This window comes from Spea bombifrons, chromosome 10 (genome assembly GCF_027358695.1).
Source record: "Spea bombifrons isolate aSpeBom1 chromosome 10, aSpeBom1.2.pri, whole genome shotgun sequence".
NCBI lineage: Eukaryota > Metazoa > Chordata > Amphibia > Anura > Pelobatidae > Spea > Spea bombifrons.
Genome location: NC_071096.1, coordinates 29888981 through 29905610, shown reverse-complemented (window position 1 = coordinate 29905610; position 16630 = coordinate 29888981). Strand labels below are relative to the sequence as shown.

Genomic DNA, 16630 nt, shown 5'->3' with positions numbered 1-16630 from the left:
GATTCTTCCTGTTCATGACATTTTGGGGACCCCTATAGATACAGACAGATTTATAGCAAATCCTCCACTCCTGCTGAGGGAGATCATAATGAAATGACATAGTTTGTGTCCCTTTTTATTACATTGTCCAAACTCGCCTTAGAGGTTTTTTTTAACCCCCCCCCCATTGTAAATGATGCGGTTCCTGTCAAGTATATCCGTAAACTCTTTGTGATTATTCAGTTGGGTATCAGATGCAAACCTAAAGATACAGCCGGCATTAACAAATTAGCGCTTTTATTACTTTTGTTGTATGCTCCCGCTGAAGAGAACGCGAGATTTAATTTAGATCTCTGGATGCAAACAATGAAGTATCTGAAGCTTAAGGCAGCGCGGACGATGCCGATCTCCTCCAGTGTTGGGATTAAATGACATGTCCAGGCACTTTCTCAGAATAAAGATACGGAAGGATGATGGTACAAAGCCAGCTCGTAAATGAGATTTCGTGTTCATACATAGGGTAACTAATTTGGCGTGAGAATGATGGGGGGCACAAAATGCAAATGAAGCCACCATATCAAAGTCAAACTTCAAAAGGCAAGAATGTTCTACCAAAGCAGTATTTGAGCATTGTTGGGTCCAAATTATATCTCCCCTTCCTCCGCTTTGTCTTGACATGTTTGAAGCTGGTGGCTCTGTCCAGAGGCACCATCCCTGGTGGTGAAGGATCAGGAAGACCTTCTTGTGCAGCTTTATGAAGGAATTCAGCCCTAAAGCCATACAGATTGAGATCCCAAAGTCTCTTCTTCCATCCTCTCTTCAAAAAAGATGAGTTGTTGGACTTTATAGCAATGCTGTGGATACAGATGCACCTCCTTTGGTTCACAGAGAGTCTCTTCTCGAGTGTCCTCTGTATCAGAGCCCTGTTGGAAGTAGACTTGTTTCAGATAGTTGTAGACCTTCCAGAACCCATCTTCTCCCAACAGTCCAACACAGATCCTGCAAGGCAGAAAGATAAGAGTTACAGGCAATGGCTTCTCTCTGCCAAAGAAAACTATATAATATGACCTTCAAAACTAAACTCTGGTGTATCCGCTTATCCTGGTCCCGGTAAGACCTGACACTCCACTGTTCTCCCCGTTTATTACCCCTCTGGGTATACTCAAGTTCTAGGTTTAGAAATGCCTACTCATCCATGCGCCACCCCATGCAGAATATCGGTTGTTAATAAGTTTTCGTCAGCTCTAGTTTGTAAAATAACTATTTTAGTCACGCCATATTTCATCTATGATCACAGCACAGCATGTTCATGCCCCGTACCGCAATAGCCGTGAACTGCAGTCACCCTGCTGATCTATTGAGTCGCTCGCTCCCTGCCTTGTAAATGAAGACTTATTGCCCTCCACCTCTCCAGCTTTGCAGGCTATTTATACCTCTTTCATACATTCCCTGTCCCATGACCGAGCACGTTGGAATAACCTTTCTCACAAATTACTTCTACTGAACTTCAAAGTAAACAGGACCTGGTGCTAAAACAAACCAAAGGCAATACAACCGACACCATTCGCAGGACTATAAAAAATGTGAAAATATTTTTAAAAACCCATTTAGAGAGCATTACTTTAGCTATGAAGTGTTTAGAAGAAATAGCACAAGTGCTTGAATAGAGATATGCCCTGAGATCAGCACATGGGAGCTATGGATTCCTGACCTAAGGTGTGATTCAAGAACTTTAAGAAAGTTCTGTTTTTGACTGAATAGGAATAGGAAAAACAGGACACCATGTCCTATGTCAGGGGTGTCCAACCTGCCGCCCTCCAGCTGCTGTAGGACTTATCTCCCATAATGCTCTTTCAGCTAAGGGTCTGGCTAAAGAGTATGGGAGATGTAGTCCTGCAGCAGCTGGAGGGCCGCAGGTTGGACCCCCCTGTCCTATGTCTACGTAACCTACATCAATCACCAGAAACGTTCAGCGTTTGACCCGGAGTCTCTGGGTGAAGCACGGCTTTCCTGGGTCTCCGGGTCACTTTTCTCTTTCTCTGGAGACAGTAGCGGAGTTTGGCACGCCCACTCTCCACCCACCTCCTACAAAGCCACACCCCCAGAAAAGGGGCCCTCGCTTTTCTGCCCTGGTATCCCTATGCCATCCAACTCGTGTAACCAGTGGATTGAGATTTCTCTAATCATTATTACAAATAGGTATTTAAAGTGCATTTGCAACGATGCTTCCACCACCCCCGAGCTAACCTTTTCTCTGCCTGCAAAATAAATGTCCCTGAAAGACAGAAATGGGAATGTGTTCACCGCACTTCAAAGAAGACATCAGATTTAATAAAACACTTTTTAAAGTTCACATTTGTGACACAAAACACTGCAAGGTTTAAATCGAGTTACAAAAAAAAGCCATGCACTTTTATAAAGGCCACTGGGAGCACAGGGGGTTAAAATTTTGATTATCGAATGGTTTCCTGTCTGTTATCTGCTTGTGTGGTAGGTTATTCCTAGCTCCTCGAAGACTGCAGTCTATTAAACAGAATAACATATCTAACCTTGATAATGCCAAGCAAGTGGGAAACAAAAATAGAGCCGATAGGGAAGAGAGGGGGAGGAAAAAAGAAGCACCCGAGAAACAAAGTGAACAGGGGGAAAAAAAAAGGACATGTTGAAGGTGGACAGAGAAGACCTGAGGTGACAGAATGAAAAATAAAATGTGTGTTTAGTAAGAACAGAGATCCGAGAGGAAGAGGAAAAAAAAATTTAGCAAAAACAACAGAAGGTAGATTTTCTGGGCTACATGATGCATCCTGAATACCATACGGGCTGAGATTAGATGATGGGAGAACTTATGTGATTCATTATCACTGGAAGCAACGCTCGCTAGGGAAACATTTTGTCATGGAAAGCATTGGACACGCTCCGAGAACCCTGTGTTGCCTTAGAGTTTATCACAGATAATCACAATATTGGAAGCATTCACTTTTAAAAAAATCAGAATCTTGTTTATCTCCGAGCTCTTCATTTGAAATAATTCTCTCAATCTCCTGTCACCGGACCAGCTGCTCCAGAGAGGAGAACCTATTTTTATTGCGATCAAACCCTCTAAACTATAGCGCAAGGAGCTCCCGAACGAGATTCTACAAGCAGGGAAATGACTATGCCCTGTCTACCCTTTTGTACCGCGCTACCGAGTATGATGGCGCTATATAAACCAATAAATAATAATAAATGAGATCTTGTATGAGCATTGCTGTGTTTCAGCACCACTGAGAGCTCTGATGTGAGGATAATGTGGTTTCTGTCAAATTTTTATGTTATATACTACTAATGTCCTGTCAAACCATCGTACAGCGCTACAGAGTGTGATGTCGTTATATAAAACCATAAATAATAATAATAATAATGTGAGAATCGCTGTTTAAATTCACCAGGTAAAGCAGCAATGCAGTGAGATTCAGCACCTTGGACAGAGCAGATTTTTATACCAGATGGGGGATTGCTGTGTTTCAGCACCTTGGACAGGGCTGCACTTAGCTTCATACGGAGCCACGCTCTGACTCTCGCCCGCACTCTCTCGCACTCTCCCGCACTCTCTCGCACTCTCCCGCACTCTCTCGCACTCTCCCGCACTCTCTCGCACTCTCCCGCACTCTCTCGCACTCTCCCGCACTCTCTCGCACTCTCCCGCACTCTCCCGCACTCTCTCGCACTCTCTCGCACTCTCTCGCAGTCTCTCATTTATAATCTGATGTCAGATATGTGGATTTTAGAAAGGGGAGCGATGCTCAGATCTGTATTTCTCGCGAATTGAAACAATGTTTTTCCCACTGTTACCGAATCGCTATCCCAATATCTCGCAGTCAGGAGGCTGCCCTTGCGTCTAGGGTTACTCTTTATTTAGAACGTATATATTTAGGAGAATAATTTGCAGGCAGTCCAAGCAGAGCAGAGAGCTCATTCAACGTAAGCAACGACACCTTGAGGAATAGAGACAGACAGCGGCTTTGTTTTAAATATTGTTCCCCATATAAACGGACCCCCCCCCAACACTTCGCCGGTGCATTTTCTTTTATAATTAGAGAGAATGAACGCAGGGAGAGGTATTTAGACATGCATTCTGGGCATAGAGAAAGATTGTCCGTGTCTTGGGATGCATATATGTGCACATTCATTGATTTCAACATACTTAATAATGCTTCCTTAAAGTCCTTCTAACTGAACTATTCCCTAATGAGAATTCTACTTTGCATTCTACCTAGAAGTGACAGCGTTAGCATTTGCTCACTGAAGCCGGAGAAGTAAGTCGAAGAAAGGGGACAAGCACTTAGAAACATAAAAAATGGAATTTAATGTCACGTAAGAGCCTTTCGGCCCGTCTAGCCTGCCTGTTTTTTCTACTGTAAAGATTCAAACCTTAGATTCAGCAGCCGTATGTCTTTCCCATGCATGTTTAATACCCTCACTGTATTAGCCCCTACCACTTCTGCTGGGTTGGTGTTCCCTTTATCTACCACTCTCTCTGTAAAGTAAAACTTCCTTCCATTCCATCTAAGCCTCTGACCTACTGCTTTTAAGATGATGGCCTCTTGTTCTAACATTTCTCCTCCTTTGATATATAAACGTCTGTACTTTGTTAAATCCCTTTAACTATTTAAACGTTTCTATCACATCTCCCTTCTTTCCTCCAAGCCGTGCGTATTAAGATCCCTCATCCTGCAAACCATTTCAGCGGACGGGGCTGATCTTCCATATAATCCATTTTTTTTTCTACGTGAATATCTTATTCAAAATAGAACATACCCCCGGGATTTAATTTTTCATCTTTTTTAATGTATATCAATGTGATCTCAATCATACATAGGATTATATCACTTTGGCAGCAGTTGCAGCTCCTTCTGGCACTTAAAGGGTGAATAAGTGGCGGAGCGTTGGGAAGACCACCGTTTCTTCCCCCGAATCCCATGCCTTGGCTTCGGAGGCAGTTGCAGGACCCTAAGTCACCCCCTCTTGTTAGGGAACAAAGCCCTGCTGTTGCCATGGTAACCTCTACCGCTTCTCTGTAATTGTCCCCAGAAATAAACGCGCGTTCCGTAGGAGAGAGGAAAGCGTGGACTCTGATAGTGTACTGGGATTTCCGCGTGTCATCCACACGTTTTAATGCCGATCTGTCCCGATCAGCGTCTGCAGGCAGAAGCCTCAAAGCTGTTTGGGTTTAATTAGCGTCCTCCGTAATGATTTCTAGAATATCGTTACGAGATGAAGACACCAGAGGATATCCCAGTGTGACTCAGTCATTAAATGGATCCAAAATAATATGTTAAAAAAAAAAAAAAATAAAGGCACAGCGGTGGCACAGATACACGGATTATCACGGCATGTAAAATGCAGCCTGCCCCGGCTCTGCTACCGGATCTCGCTAATTTGTTTCTTTGAGGTAGCCTTTCCTTCAGATGTAATGAATTGGATTTAAAGTCTCCCCTGTATAGATAAAGGATACGTTTAAGGCGTAAATGGGGGCTGAGTTGAGGACCCACCATGGCGTGAGACCAGTATCTCCATAATCTCTTAATTACCCTGTACTCTTTATGTGGCATGCATGGTATGGGGCTTTACCCAGATGGTAGGGGTTTGCCATTAACACAGTGCCTTACCCGTAATTCTGCCTAGCGGGCTTGTTCCAGTCCCGATCCTGCCTACAGTTTGATGGATATCAATTGATTATGCAAATCAATTGATATCCATTCCTAACCGTACACTATGTATCCGTGGGGTGGGGTGAGGCTTTAGATCGTGGTCGATGGATCATAGGAGTTGTAGTCTGACAGCTCCTCTGCTGCCCAACCAAGTTTATATAGATTAGCTCTCTGCCGGTGTTCAAGGCCGTTAAACTCTGCTTGCTCTGGGCTTGTAGAGCTTGGCAGAGGTTGCCAAAAGGAGTCGAGGTGTATGAATTACCCTCCTGGTGGTTTATTTCCAGGCTTTGTGTGTGTGCTGCTGACTCGGCAGCTTGGTTCTGCTGATACATCTCTTGTATGAGAGCAGTTAATCTGTTCCCCGCGCATGCCCTGTGGCGTGAACATGTCAAACTTATCTTTTTGCTTCTTGTTTCTTTTGATTTCTGTCCTCCCCCGACATTCGTACTCACTGTCTGAGACGTTCGATTTCCGCCTTACTGCAGGCAGACGCGCTCGTCTCCTCAGAGTCCTGGGAGATTGTGTCCGTTAACCCGACTTCATGCGCTGCAAGAAAAGGGAGAGCCAGCCGTATCATAGAGGGATTTAGAGAAAGGGATGAGCGAGAACGCCGGTTCTGAAGGAACAGGAGAGACAGACAAGCATGGCGATAACGAGCAGTCCAGACATTTGGGAATATTCAAAATGGCGGTGGGAGAAAACCAGTTGCCAAACCCTTCAGGCCTTCCATTAAATATATTCTGGTAGATAACTTCTGAGCTCTTTAGTGCTTTGACTTCCAAGAATCATCTGTCATGTCCAGGGTGTTCTAAGAAAAAGCCACAAGGAAGACTACAGGGAACGACATAGACTCAGTGGAGAAGAGTCGTAGAAGGGATTGATTGTAGCGGGAAGAGATGGTTGAAGTACGATTTAAATCTAGAACATCACTCACTGTATGTGCTGGAATCTAGAAACCTCCGTAGACAGCTCTGGTACGCGCTCAGGGTGCTGTTCTGTGGGGCATATAGAAAAACCATTAATGGGGCCTTGGGAACACCTTCTAGCGCATGATCACACCTCCCTCACACCACGCAAAGGCACTCAGATATAATTTAGGCGCCATCATGTTGGGCAGGAGGCTCGCAAAAGGAAGACCGCAGCTAGAGGGCTGTGTTTATTGAGCATTTGTAATTACGGAAGTGGGGTTAATTATATTTGTAATTAGCAACAATGAACATCAGAGGAAAACTCTTGTGCCCAAGTGCGTCATCGCTTAGGTATTCTACCGGGCCTTCTCCATAAGCTGTTTTCTTGTGGAATTAATTTGTAGGTCAGAGCAGGCGCCTTATTACACACCAAGTGAAAACCTTATTTCCCCAGATGAGGAAGCTCTTATTTAATTTATATAGTATCTATCTACACACAGCTGTCATATAGACCAGGGGTGGCCAGCCTTCAACTAGATCACAAATCCGATGATGCATCCTGTGATCTAACGTGAACACTGCCATGCGTTATATGCAGGGTGCTGGGGTCCTTTACCAGAACTGGCTGCTGACTGACGCTGATCTATCTTCTCTATAGCAAGTGGTCTTTGGGGAAATCCTTAAGACGACCCTAATATAACTACTTACGTGCTGCTCAGACCGGGCCGTAGAGATGGTTAGGACAGAGCCGCTGAAGAGCTCATGGTCTTCCTCGCTGCTCTCCTCTTCATCACTCCAGGCATCTGTGGGAATTGATCATAGATCTCACAATGTAGCATAGTTAAGGTTAATGTATCTTCTCTGCAATGTGTGAGTGGCTTCCATGTGAAGATGGTCCAGTTGTGAGCAGATGTTTAAAACACTGGTTTTGGATGTTGGCAAGAGATCTCGAACACCTGGTTCCAATCCAGACCAGATCACTGATAAACCAAGTGGAAGATCCTTTCATTAGTCTTACTGTCATTCCTACCATAGAAACCCATACATTCAGTGGTATAGAATTATTGGTGATGGATACATGACCTTCATCAGAATCTGGACAGCACTGACGCAGCCTCTTGTTGCAGATAGTGCTGTGGAACCCGTTGCAATGAGGAGCCAATATTCTAACAGGACCCTCTTTGTGTATCCCACAAACCAACAAACCAATGTGTTGTTTCTAAATCACGTTTGTTTATTGATCTCAAGATGTCAGGGAATGACCTTTTCTACTGATAAGGGGAAGGAAAGCTATCCGCCAAGTGTCAGCTTACACACGGGAGACATAAACTAGGTTCTTACCCAGACTAAACGAATCCTACATACTGAGATTGACTTCAGATTGATTGATTCAATATCTGTTCTCTGTAATAATACACTGCAGTGCATTTTATAAGGTGCTAGACTCCAAAGAACATTTTACACGATTTATTACGATAGACTATTTGGATGGAAGGCAGATCCCTTCTCGGTACCATAAATGCTTTATGAAACCAGATTACATTATGCTAAAATTAAGAAAGGGTTCTCCTTTATTCCGCATAACACATAGAGTATGTCGAAGAGCCACGAGTGGAATTTTAACCATCCCTGTATCGTTATTTTTTCTTGAGGGTAGGGGGTTGTTGGTTTCTAATGAAGAACACATCTGGATTACCATCCATGATCAGGCTCCCAGCTATTACCTGGAATCCTAAATAAGCTCCCGCGTATTAGCAGGGGTATAGAGAAATAAGGGTTTTGGTTTCCCAGCTACATTATTACTTATCAATAATAAATGGCTCTGTATTGCTTCCCTTTTCCGCTTGCATAAGGTTTATTATAAAAGCAGTTGGTAGGAGGTGGTTGCCTTGGGCTACCTGCTCAGCACCTTCTCAGTGGAACACTTTAGAGACTTCTATGAGTTCTATAACATATAGTACGCCAATCATTCAATTCTTCCTAATGGCACAGGACCCTCTCTTAAATCAAATGGCATTTGGCTGATTGACAGTGATATGTTCTATACCCAATAGAGGAATCCTATACTGGAGCAAGTTTATCCAGTCTTGAGACTGGAGATCATAATACATGTCCACGAATGGCTGTCCACCACCCTTTGCAGAAGATCATGGAATAAATTACCTCCATGGTTCAGAATAGTTAACCTCCACAAGGTTTCCATCCTTGGAAGCCCCCACCATAATAATAACTCATTTTTCTATTCCATAAGCAGCTGGAAGCTGTTTCTCCATACATTCTTCTTTAGTATTAAGTTGATTCACCAAAGGCCATGGGTTCATTGCTTCTTCATTACCCAACATGACCTTTAGGGTGACCGGGATGTGGGTTCCAAATTACTGCCGATGAACTGTTTACAGGAACAGCTGTCTCAGCGATTCTGGTGGCCGTCGTTGACTTATCGCTCTAGGTGCATAATGGGATGTTACCGTTCTTACGGGGAGATTTCTTAAGATTGCTGGCAGATTGCAGAGTTGACCTCCATGCTACATAATAACCTTTTACCCATAACCAGCATTTATGAGATGGAATCTAAATGTAAGCGCCAGCATCTGAAACAGTGAAGACCTCTAATTCCATAGTACATTACACACTCACACACACATTTATATATATATATACACACACACACACACACACACATACATCCAAGCATACACACACACACACATACGCATACTCGCATACACAAACATATAGTGTTAGAAAGATTTAGGGAAGCGGTTAGAGAAGAATTTCTGTTCTATATAATTGTTCCAAAATGTAATTCATGGATTTTATTCATATTATGATATATCCATCTCAAAGCGGTAAGAAGGCCATATAGGAATAAATCAAGATATGTGACCAAGTGAGGATAAAATACATTTTTTATCTTGGGTAGGTTATAAAGCATATTAAGCTTAGCAGCAAAGTATATTGTTTTTGTTATGTTCTAGACACTTCTTCAATACCAGCATTGGTACGCAGGGCAATTTGATCCATACAGTGAATTCTGCTATTTGAGCCTTACAGTCATATTAATGTTTTTATGGATCAATACAGATCCCATATTGATGTGGCTGTGAAATCCCTCTGCTGATGGAGGATCTGTCCTCCCTGCATTAACTCTTTTTAGTTTGAGACTCCGGTGCTGCCCCCGAGTCTGGATATTTAATGTTACTCTGGCAATTATCTGTAATTGGTGATGCTGGCCCTATTAGTACGGCTTCTAATTAACTCCTGAGGCGGTGGAAACACGACTGATCCTCAGCTTCTGCTCCTCACAAAAGGCTTGAGGTCTAGAGAGCAATGTTACCAGGAACGAGGTCTCTGATGGCTTTTGTCAGACAGCAGGTTATTGAAGCTTTCCCATGGGGTGACATTAAATTAATGTGGCGGATAAAAGCACAAACACTACAATAGTGTGATAGAGCTACGACCAACCCTGCACATGTACCATGTTACATTATACATTGGGTAATGCATACCATAGCCTGCTAAAATACTGTTACCTGCTGGGCATATCACCTTGGGGTAAACAAGGAAAACCTTTCGCTTGGATTATACAAGGTTAAATATTGTTACAATACCAGGTCTCATCTTCTGGTCAATTCTCACCTCTCTGATTGTCTTCTGACACAACGGTGGCATTTTCTACACAAGGCTCCTACAAAAGAAAAAAGTGACCGGTAACCAACAATCCTCTTGGTTCATCTGTGCATGCACAAGATGTCTCGGCGTACCTCTTCTTCTCCGTTCGCTTCAAACCTCCTGTGTTCTTCGAGTTTCTGGTGGTTCTCTTGGTATAGACGTTCTACTGCCCTTCTAGGGGTTAGAGGGAAAAGAGAGTCTGGTTAGTGCATTGCATCTATGAAACCCTAAGCACCATGTGCATTATGGACTCCATTCACCAAGACTGCTTACTGCATGCATTGTTCTTTTGTGGCTGAAACCCCACAGCAACGCATGCTGATGTATAGGAAAAGATCAAGTTCTACCTTAACCTGCAGAGCGCCACCTGATCTTCACATGGAAGCAGATTTTAAATACATGATAGGCATGCTTTACACTTTATGTACTGGAAACAGATGCAAAACATTATGAATAGGTGCATTATTTATAATCCATAAGTGCTAAAGGGTTAAAGCCGGGGCATACGAAATATTATGGGGCATCTGGGAAAAAAAGAACCAAGACCTGGATGATTACAGATATCTGAGAGGAGAAAATAATTATCCAGAGAGAAGAAGCCCCCGTCTGATAATGAGGTTTCTTTTACTGATAGACAAGTGGAAAGAGGGGCTGCGATTGGAGAGAGAGAGAGAAAAAAGAAGATAATTGCTTGATAGATTCTATTACGTTTTTAGAAACAGAGATGGTAAATGATGTCTAAGTGTATTTAATTAGAGTGGGGGTGTCTGCCAGTTCCTCAGAGTGCAGGTGTGAGGAGGGAAGCCGTGACACAAATTGTGCCTGTAAAGGAGGTGGAATCCAATCCTTGTCTTAGGACTCGAATGACTTGGATTAGAAACGGGTCCTGACCATCATGAGAATCGCCATTTAACCCGTCAGCTGCTCCGGAAGATGATGATAAAGAACATTCTTGGCATACAAAGTGAGAAGGTCAGAAAATCAGGTCAAAGGTGTAGGCCAGAGGCTAAAGTGGGAACAAAATGGTCAACCGTGGACCTCACTGGCCTAAGAGAAGGTAGACATCCAGGAGGAGCCTTAAGAAAAAAAAGACTTTAATATGCGGCCTTGGACCGTGTAAGAAAAATAATCAGCATCCAAGATATTAGTAGAGAAGCCATCCTTGACCACGTTGATGTCGACAGAGGAAGCCACACACACACACTCACGCACGCACACACACACACACACACATACACACACGCACACACATGGAATCTCATCTTGGGTATCATACATTGCTCTGTGGTCAGCCACAGTCTGTAAAATTATCCAGATAAATAAAAATTACATGGCAGGTCCAGAAAATGAGATTACACATCCTGGAGAAAAACCTCACGAGGCAGCTGGGGGGGGGGGGAGGATAATCTGATGGCAGGGTGATTACTGGCCACTTCTCATGACAATAAAATGAGACAATTACATAACCTTATTACCTAATTATAAAGAAACACCATTTATCTGGGATATTTATATAGTCATCGAATGCTGTGGATCGCAAAGGGAGGGAGAGCTGTGAAATTGGATTTTCCTTGTTAATAGCTCATAGGAAAAAAACTTTGCTAAACGCCAAATGAGCTACAATTTCTGGAGATCTGAGAAATGTGTGATGGGCACAAAGAGAGGTGAATGTGCGCAGTAGGATGAGGCATGGCTACAGTCTTTGGAGCTCTCCAAACTAGAAGGCCAGGCTAAGATGGCTCCCTCTATTCTGGTAGATACTACAATCCACAGTAACCTATTGAGTAGTCTACTCATGGTGCCACTTACTTCACTTTCTTCATGTAAGTCTCCCTTGGTTCCTCTTTCCGGATTCTCCTCCTCTGGCGTGGAGCCATTCCCCTCGCATGCCCCATGGCACGAAGGCTGTCCACATGCAACTTCTCCTGCCTGCATGGAATATCATCACAAATTGGTACATAATGTCACATCTCCATTCTGGAAGTCTTGTCACAAAATCCATCTTAACCACTTCTAGTAATAATCTGGAAACCCTGTGCATTGTGACATGGAATCCCTCCGAATCCTTCTAGCATGGAGAGGAACAAAAAAGATGGTGGTGCATGAAAACAGAGCCCCCAACGTATTTTTGTGCAGGTCATGGAGCATTCCAGCTTTTGGGGGGCATTAGTGGTAGCCAACGATCCGGAGCGTGGGAAGAAGCAATAAGATGTGTACCACTTATGGCATACAATGCCTGGTGTTGTACTTGGATAATCCGAATTGAATCCAATCAGAAAAAAATATAGACTGACGAAAGAGTCTGGATTTGCAGCAATAATTCCACGTTTAATCCTACCTGGGACAGGCAAACCAGATTTCCCCTATATCTGTCGATTCCTTATATATTAAGCAGTAAAGGAATCTATCGCTTCCAACCCGTGTAATAGGGGGTGAAGAGGTTAAACACTCGGTGAAAGGTATTTAAGCGCAGGAGAGCGCACAGACAGGCTTTGCTTCCCAACGATTGTAAAATCAATGGTGTCTATTGAAGACGATCCAGACGCCATGGGAGAATTTAAAGGGACCTTAACCCTCCAAATACTGATCTGTGATCAGGAAACCACCGCTGCTTACATATAGCATATAATATCGTAGTGTCTCCAGATGTCCGTTAAAATAGACATTCCACCTTAAAAACTCCAAGCTGTTATTTTATCAGGGAAATCTTTTCATTACAACCCGCCGTTTCATCATCCCCGTGGATGGAATACATAACATAACGGAATATGTTTGAAACATTGTCTTCATGTATGGTTATTTTTTAATTGCATAAGTTTTGATACTTGTATCCCTCCCTCGTCCAGACATGGATTGTGAGCTACGTGACGGCTCTTATCTCTATCCTCACCCTGCCCCTGCCTGATATTGGAACGTGTCTCTGGATCCGTATTATAATATATCCAGCAGCCTGGAGACTAATGAGCACAGACACAGCTGCCATATGTATTAATTTATTCCTCTGCCGTACATCAAATACACTCCTTCGCGTTGCAATATGAAAGCACCGCACATCTCCTCCGAATGTCGTCGTCTCGGTGGTTAGATGGCGGCTGATCATTAGTGGCCCTGTGATCTGAACATAAAGGAGCGCGGACTCCATAGAAAGAAACAGCGTCTGGCATACACCAAAATATTGAATCCCAAAAATAAATATTTATTTAACCTGGTGGATCCGTATCAGGGAAGTGCAATAAAGGGCAAAAAGGTAGGCATTGTGCCAACGATGACCCACTTGCAGAGCTCAAGATGTGGGCTAAGAACAAGATATATTGGGCCACATTCATTCATCTTACTTTATAAAACGCAGTCAATGGGAAGATTACTAGGGGCAGATCATCAGCTAATTCCTTTTGCTTAATTCTCTCCCCTGGCTAGTTGCCCCAATAAAATATATAAAATGCCCTGTGAGATATTTTTGCCTCTGGACGCCCGGCGGCGGGGCAGGGATGTGCTTTGGGGTTAGCGGATGCTGGCTGCCCGCCGCGGACGTAGTAATTGTATGTGCGGCATGTGGGGTCTGGGGTTTTTGGAAATATTTATTTTTCCTTATTCCATCACCACGGGAAAAAGTGCCAGACTCTGAACGGCTGTAAGTGGGAAGTGGATGGAAAATGGATCGGTCTTATCTCCTCCTGCGCTGCTAATTGATTCCTCAGCTCAGCCCCAAGGGCCTTGAGACCGTTCAACAGAGACTCAACTCGGCTTTCCGACTCCACGGCTAACCGCAGCATCAATAAATGATCAGCCACCAGCTTTAACACCTTCCCGGCCAATAAGCCATTGGAGCGATGGCCAACGTGATGTGCGTGGACTGCGGGGGGGGCTCAACGCGGGATGAAGAGCCACAAAAGTGGTCGGAATGGAAATGAAGTCTTTGATACCTTTTTATTAGGCCAACGTAGAAAAAAAGATGAAACGTTACATGAGCTTTTGGGACCTCGGAGGTCTTCCCTTCATCTTTGCTTTTGAAAATCGGACTTAGCAAGGCATTATCGTATAACACCTTTACAGAGCGTGTTCATGCTTGCGCAGCGCTGCACACATTGTCGGCCTTACTTACACAGCAGCAGCGATCCTGGCAGCGTCCTCACTCACAGAGTCCTGGTTATCCTGGGACATTACTGTGTCCAACCACGCAGACAGAACCTGAAGGCAAAGAACGGGGAGAAATAAGGCGCCGGAATCATTATACAGCGGAAGGTGGAACCCTGGATCGGAGGAGAACCTTCAGAGATACAATACGGGCTAAATTCACTGTTTGTAATGAATAACGAGCTGTAAAGAGCCATTAACACACATTAACACACTCTCAGCGAGTACTTTGGGAGAGTAATGATTCATCGCCACCAGCAATGGGTGACATGCCTTTGCTTGATAAATAGATCATGATAAAATTAACATCAATTACACAATAAGTGGTTTGACAAGAAATCCGTTGAGTGTTTGTACCACACTACAGCTGTAAGTTTGCGTTCTCGCCCACCACCCTGGCGCAAACAGAGGGGCGTATGGGCTTTGTACGCTCGAGATTTTTCTTAATCTGCATTATTTTAGTTTTTCCCATCAAACAATTAGATTTCAGACAAACTCTCCCTCTATTTTTTCTAAAAGAAGAAAAAAAGCTTGTCGGCTTGGAGCACCAATTAGAGGGGGCTGGAGAAGGAGCCCTCAATGCCATCTTAGCCCCCAAACAGCTAGCCTGTGCCATCTTTGTCTGCAAACTGCTTGTTTGTGCCATCTCTGCCACCAAATAGCTTGTCAGTGCCCCCAAACAGCCAACCTGTGCCATCTTTGTCCACAGACTGCTTGTTTGTGCCATCTCTGCCACCAAATAGCTTGTCAGTGCCCCCAAACAGCCAACCTGTGCCATCTTTGCCACAAAAAGAAAGGAAAGAAGATCCTGGTGGTATTAAGGGGAGTTATCTAGGGAGGGGCCCCAAATTAAATACTGTAAGATGAAAACCAGCACTGAGAAGTTGTTGAACTATACAAAAGGGGAAGATATCCAGCATTCACGGACCAAGCATGATTGGGGGGGGGCACCATTGCTCCAATGCCAAATAATGGCTGTTGACTTTGTACTTTCCTCTTCTCTGCAGACACGAGTCCGTAGGGACTGGCAAGATGACGTGTTAATCATTAATTTCTAAAATGCCAACACGTGCTGGAGAGCTTGTTTAATGTACAGAAACAAATGGAATTGGCAATGAATATACGGCTGAATATGTTATGGATAAATCACATTTGGTTAATTTCCATTAAAATTCAATTTATTCCGCCTCATTGCATTCTAACAATAACCGCAGCTGAAGGAGCTGCTCCTTAAGATAGAGGTACATGTATGTATGTGTATTATATATATATATATATATTCCTTGCATATATATATATATATATATATATATATATATATATATATATTAGTCTTATCTAGACAACAAAGTGCCAGCCTGCTGCCATTAAATCATCACTCCCATAAAGCTAAGCAAGCTATCCCGTAGAATTGAGTAAGTGATTGGGAAAGGTGTTCTACCTCGCCCCGATCCATGATATACGGCATTTTCAGGATTTCGCCGGCACTGGGCCTCTCTTCTGGCTCCTTTTTCAGCATTCTGTGAAAGCAAAAGCGATCAGGAGCCTTTAAAACAAAGGATGCAGTTAAAAAAAAATTAAATGTTTGATATCTTAATATGTGATGTTTTTTCCCTTAACAATGAATATATTTAACTGTCATTTTCACTTACATGTTTTATGCTACAAAACGTATATATATGTAAGATGCTCTATTTGACAACAAATAAAGTTACAGAATTGAATAGTTAAATGGTCGCTTTTCTCATTTCCCTGGGGAGCCAATGGGATGTTTACTTGTAAAATAATAATAATAATTATAAAATATTATTTATTATTATTAATAATCAACACTAAAAATAATATAATATTTTGAGTGTTAATATTTATTATATTATTATTTATTTATTATTATTATAGTAGGAAGAGTCTGTTGATTTTCATGGCGGCTGCTCCACATGCGGAAGCTTGAAGCAGAATTTATCTTTGCAGAAATGGCCTAAAGTTTCTTAACTCCCAAAAGTTCAGGTTTTCCCCTCGTATGAGAACAGCTGCCCCTTTATTTGGCTTGGGTTCCCTCGCAGGCGTTGCTGAGCCATCTGTGTTCCTCTGAGGAGATCCTGAAAACCTTCATTGTTGGGAGGACTTTATATACCCGGTTTTCTTCTTTGATCATGAACTGCTCCTTAACGCTTAGGTTTATCATGGCTGGGTCACGCATTTGGCCTTGGTTGCAACGAACAAATGTCAGCCCTCCAAGAGTTGTGT

General features: G+C 43.2%; 1 protein-coding gene across 1 annotated transcript in view; it reads right to left on the bottom strand.

The window, feature by feature from the left end:
* Positions 1-568: 568 nt before the first annotated feature.
* LOC128467535 (serine/threonine-protein kinase Nek11-like) overlaps positions 569-16630 on the bottom strand; it is a 51016-nt gene continuing 34954 nt past the window's right edge. Inside the window, exons 8-16 of the mRNA XM_053449200.1 lie at positions 15825-15903; positions 14352-14437; positions 12059-12178; positions 10342-10423; positions 10217-10265; positions 7286-7380; positions 6604-6664; positions 6122-6215; positions 569-978 (exon numbers count right to left, since the gene is read on the bottom strand). Of these exons, the coding sequence (XP_053305175.1) occupies positions 750-978; positions 6122-6215; positions 6604-6664; positions 7286-7380; positions 10217-10265; positions 10342-10423; positions 12059-12178; positions 14352-14437; positions 15825-15903 (895 nt within the window). The 3' untranslated portion in view covers positions 569-749. The remainder of the gene's footprint in view (positions 979-6121; positions 6216-6603; positions 6665-7285; positions 7381-10216; positions 10266-10341; positions 10424-12058; positions 12179-14351; positions 14438-15824; positions 15904-16630) is intronic.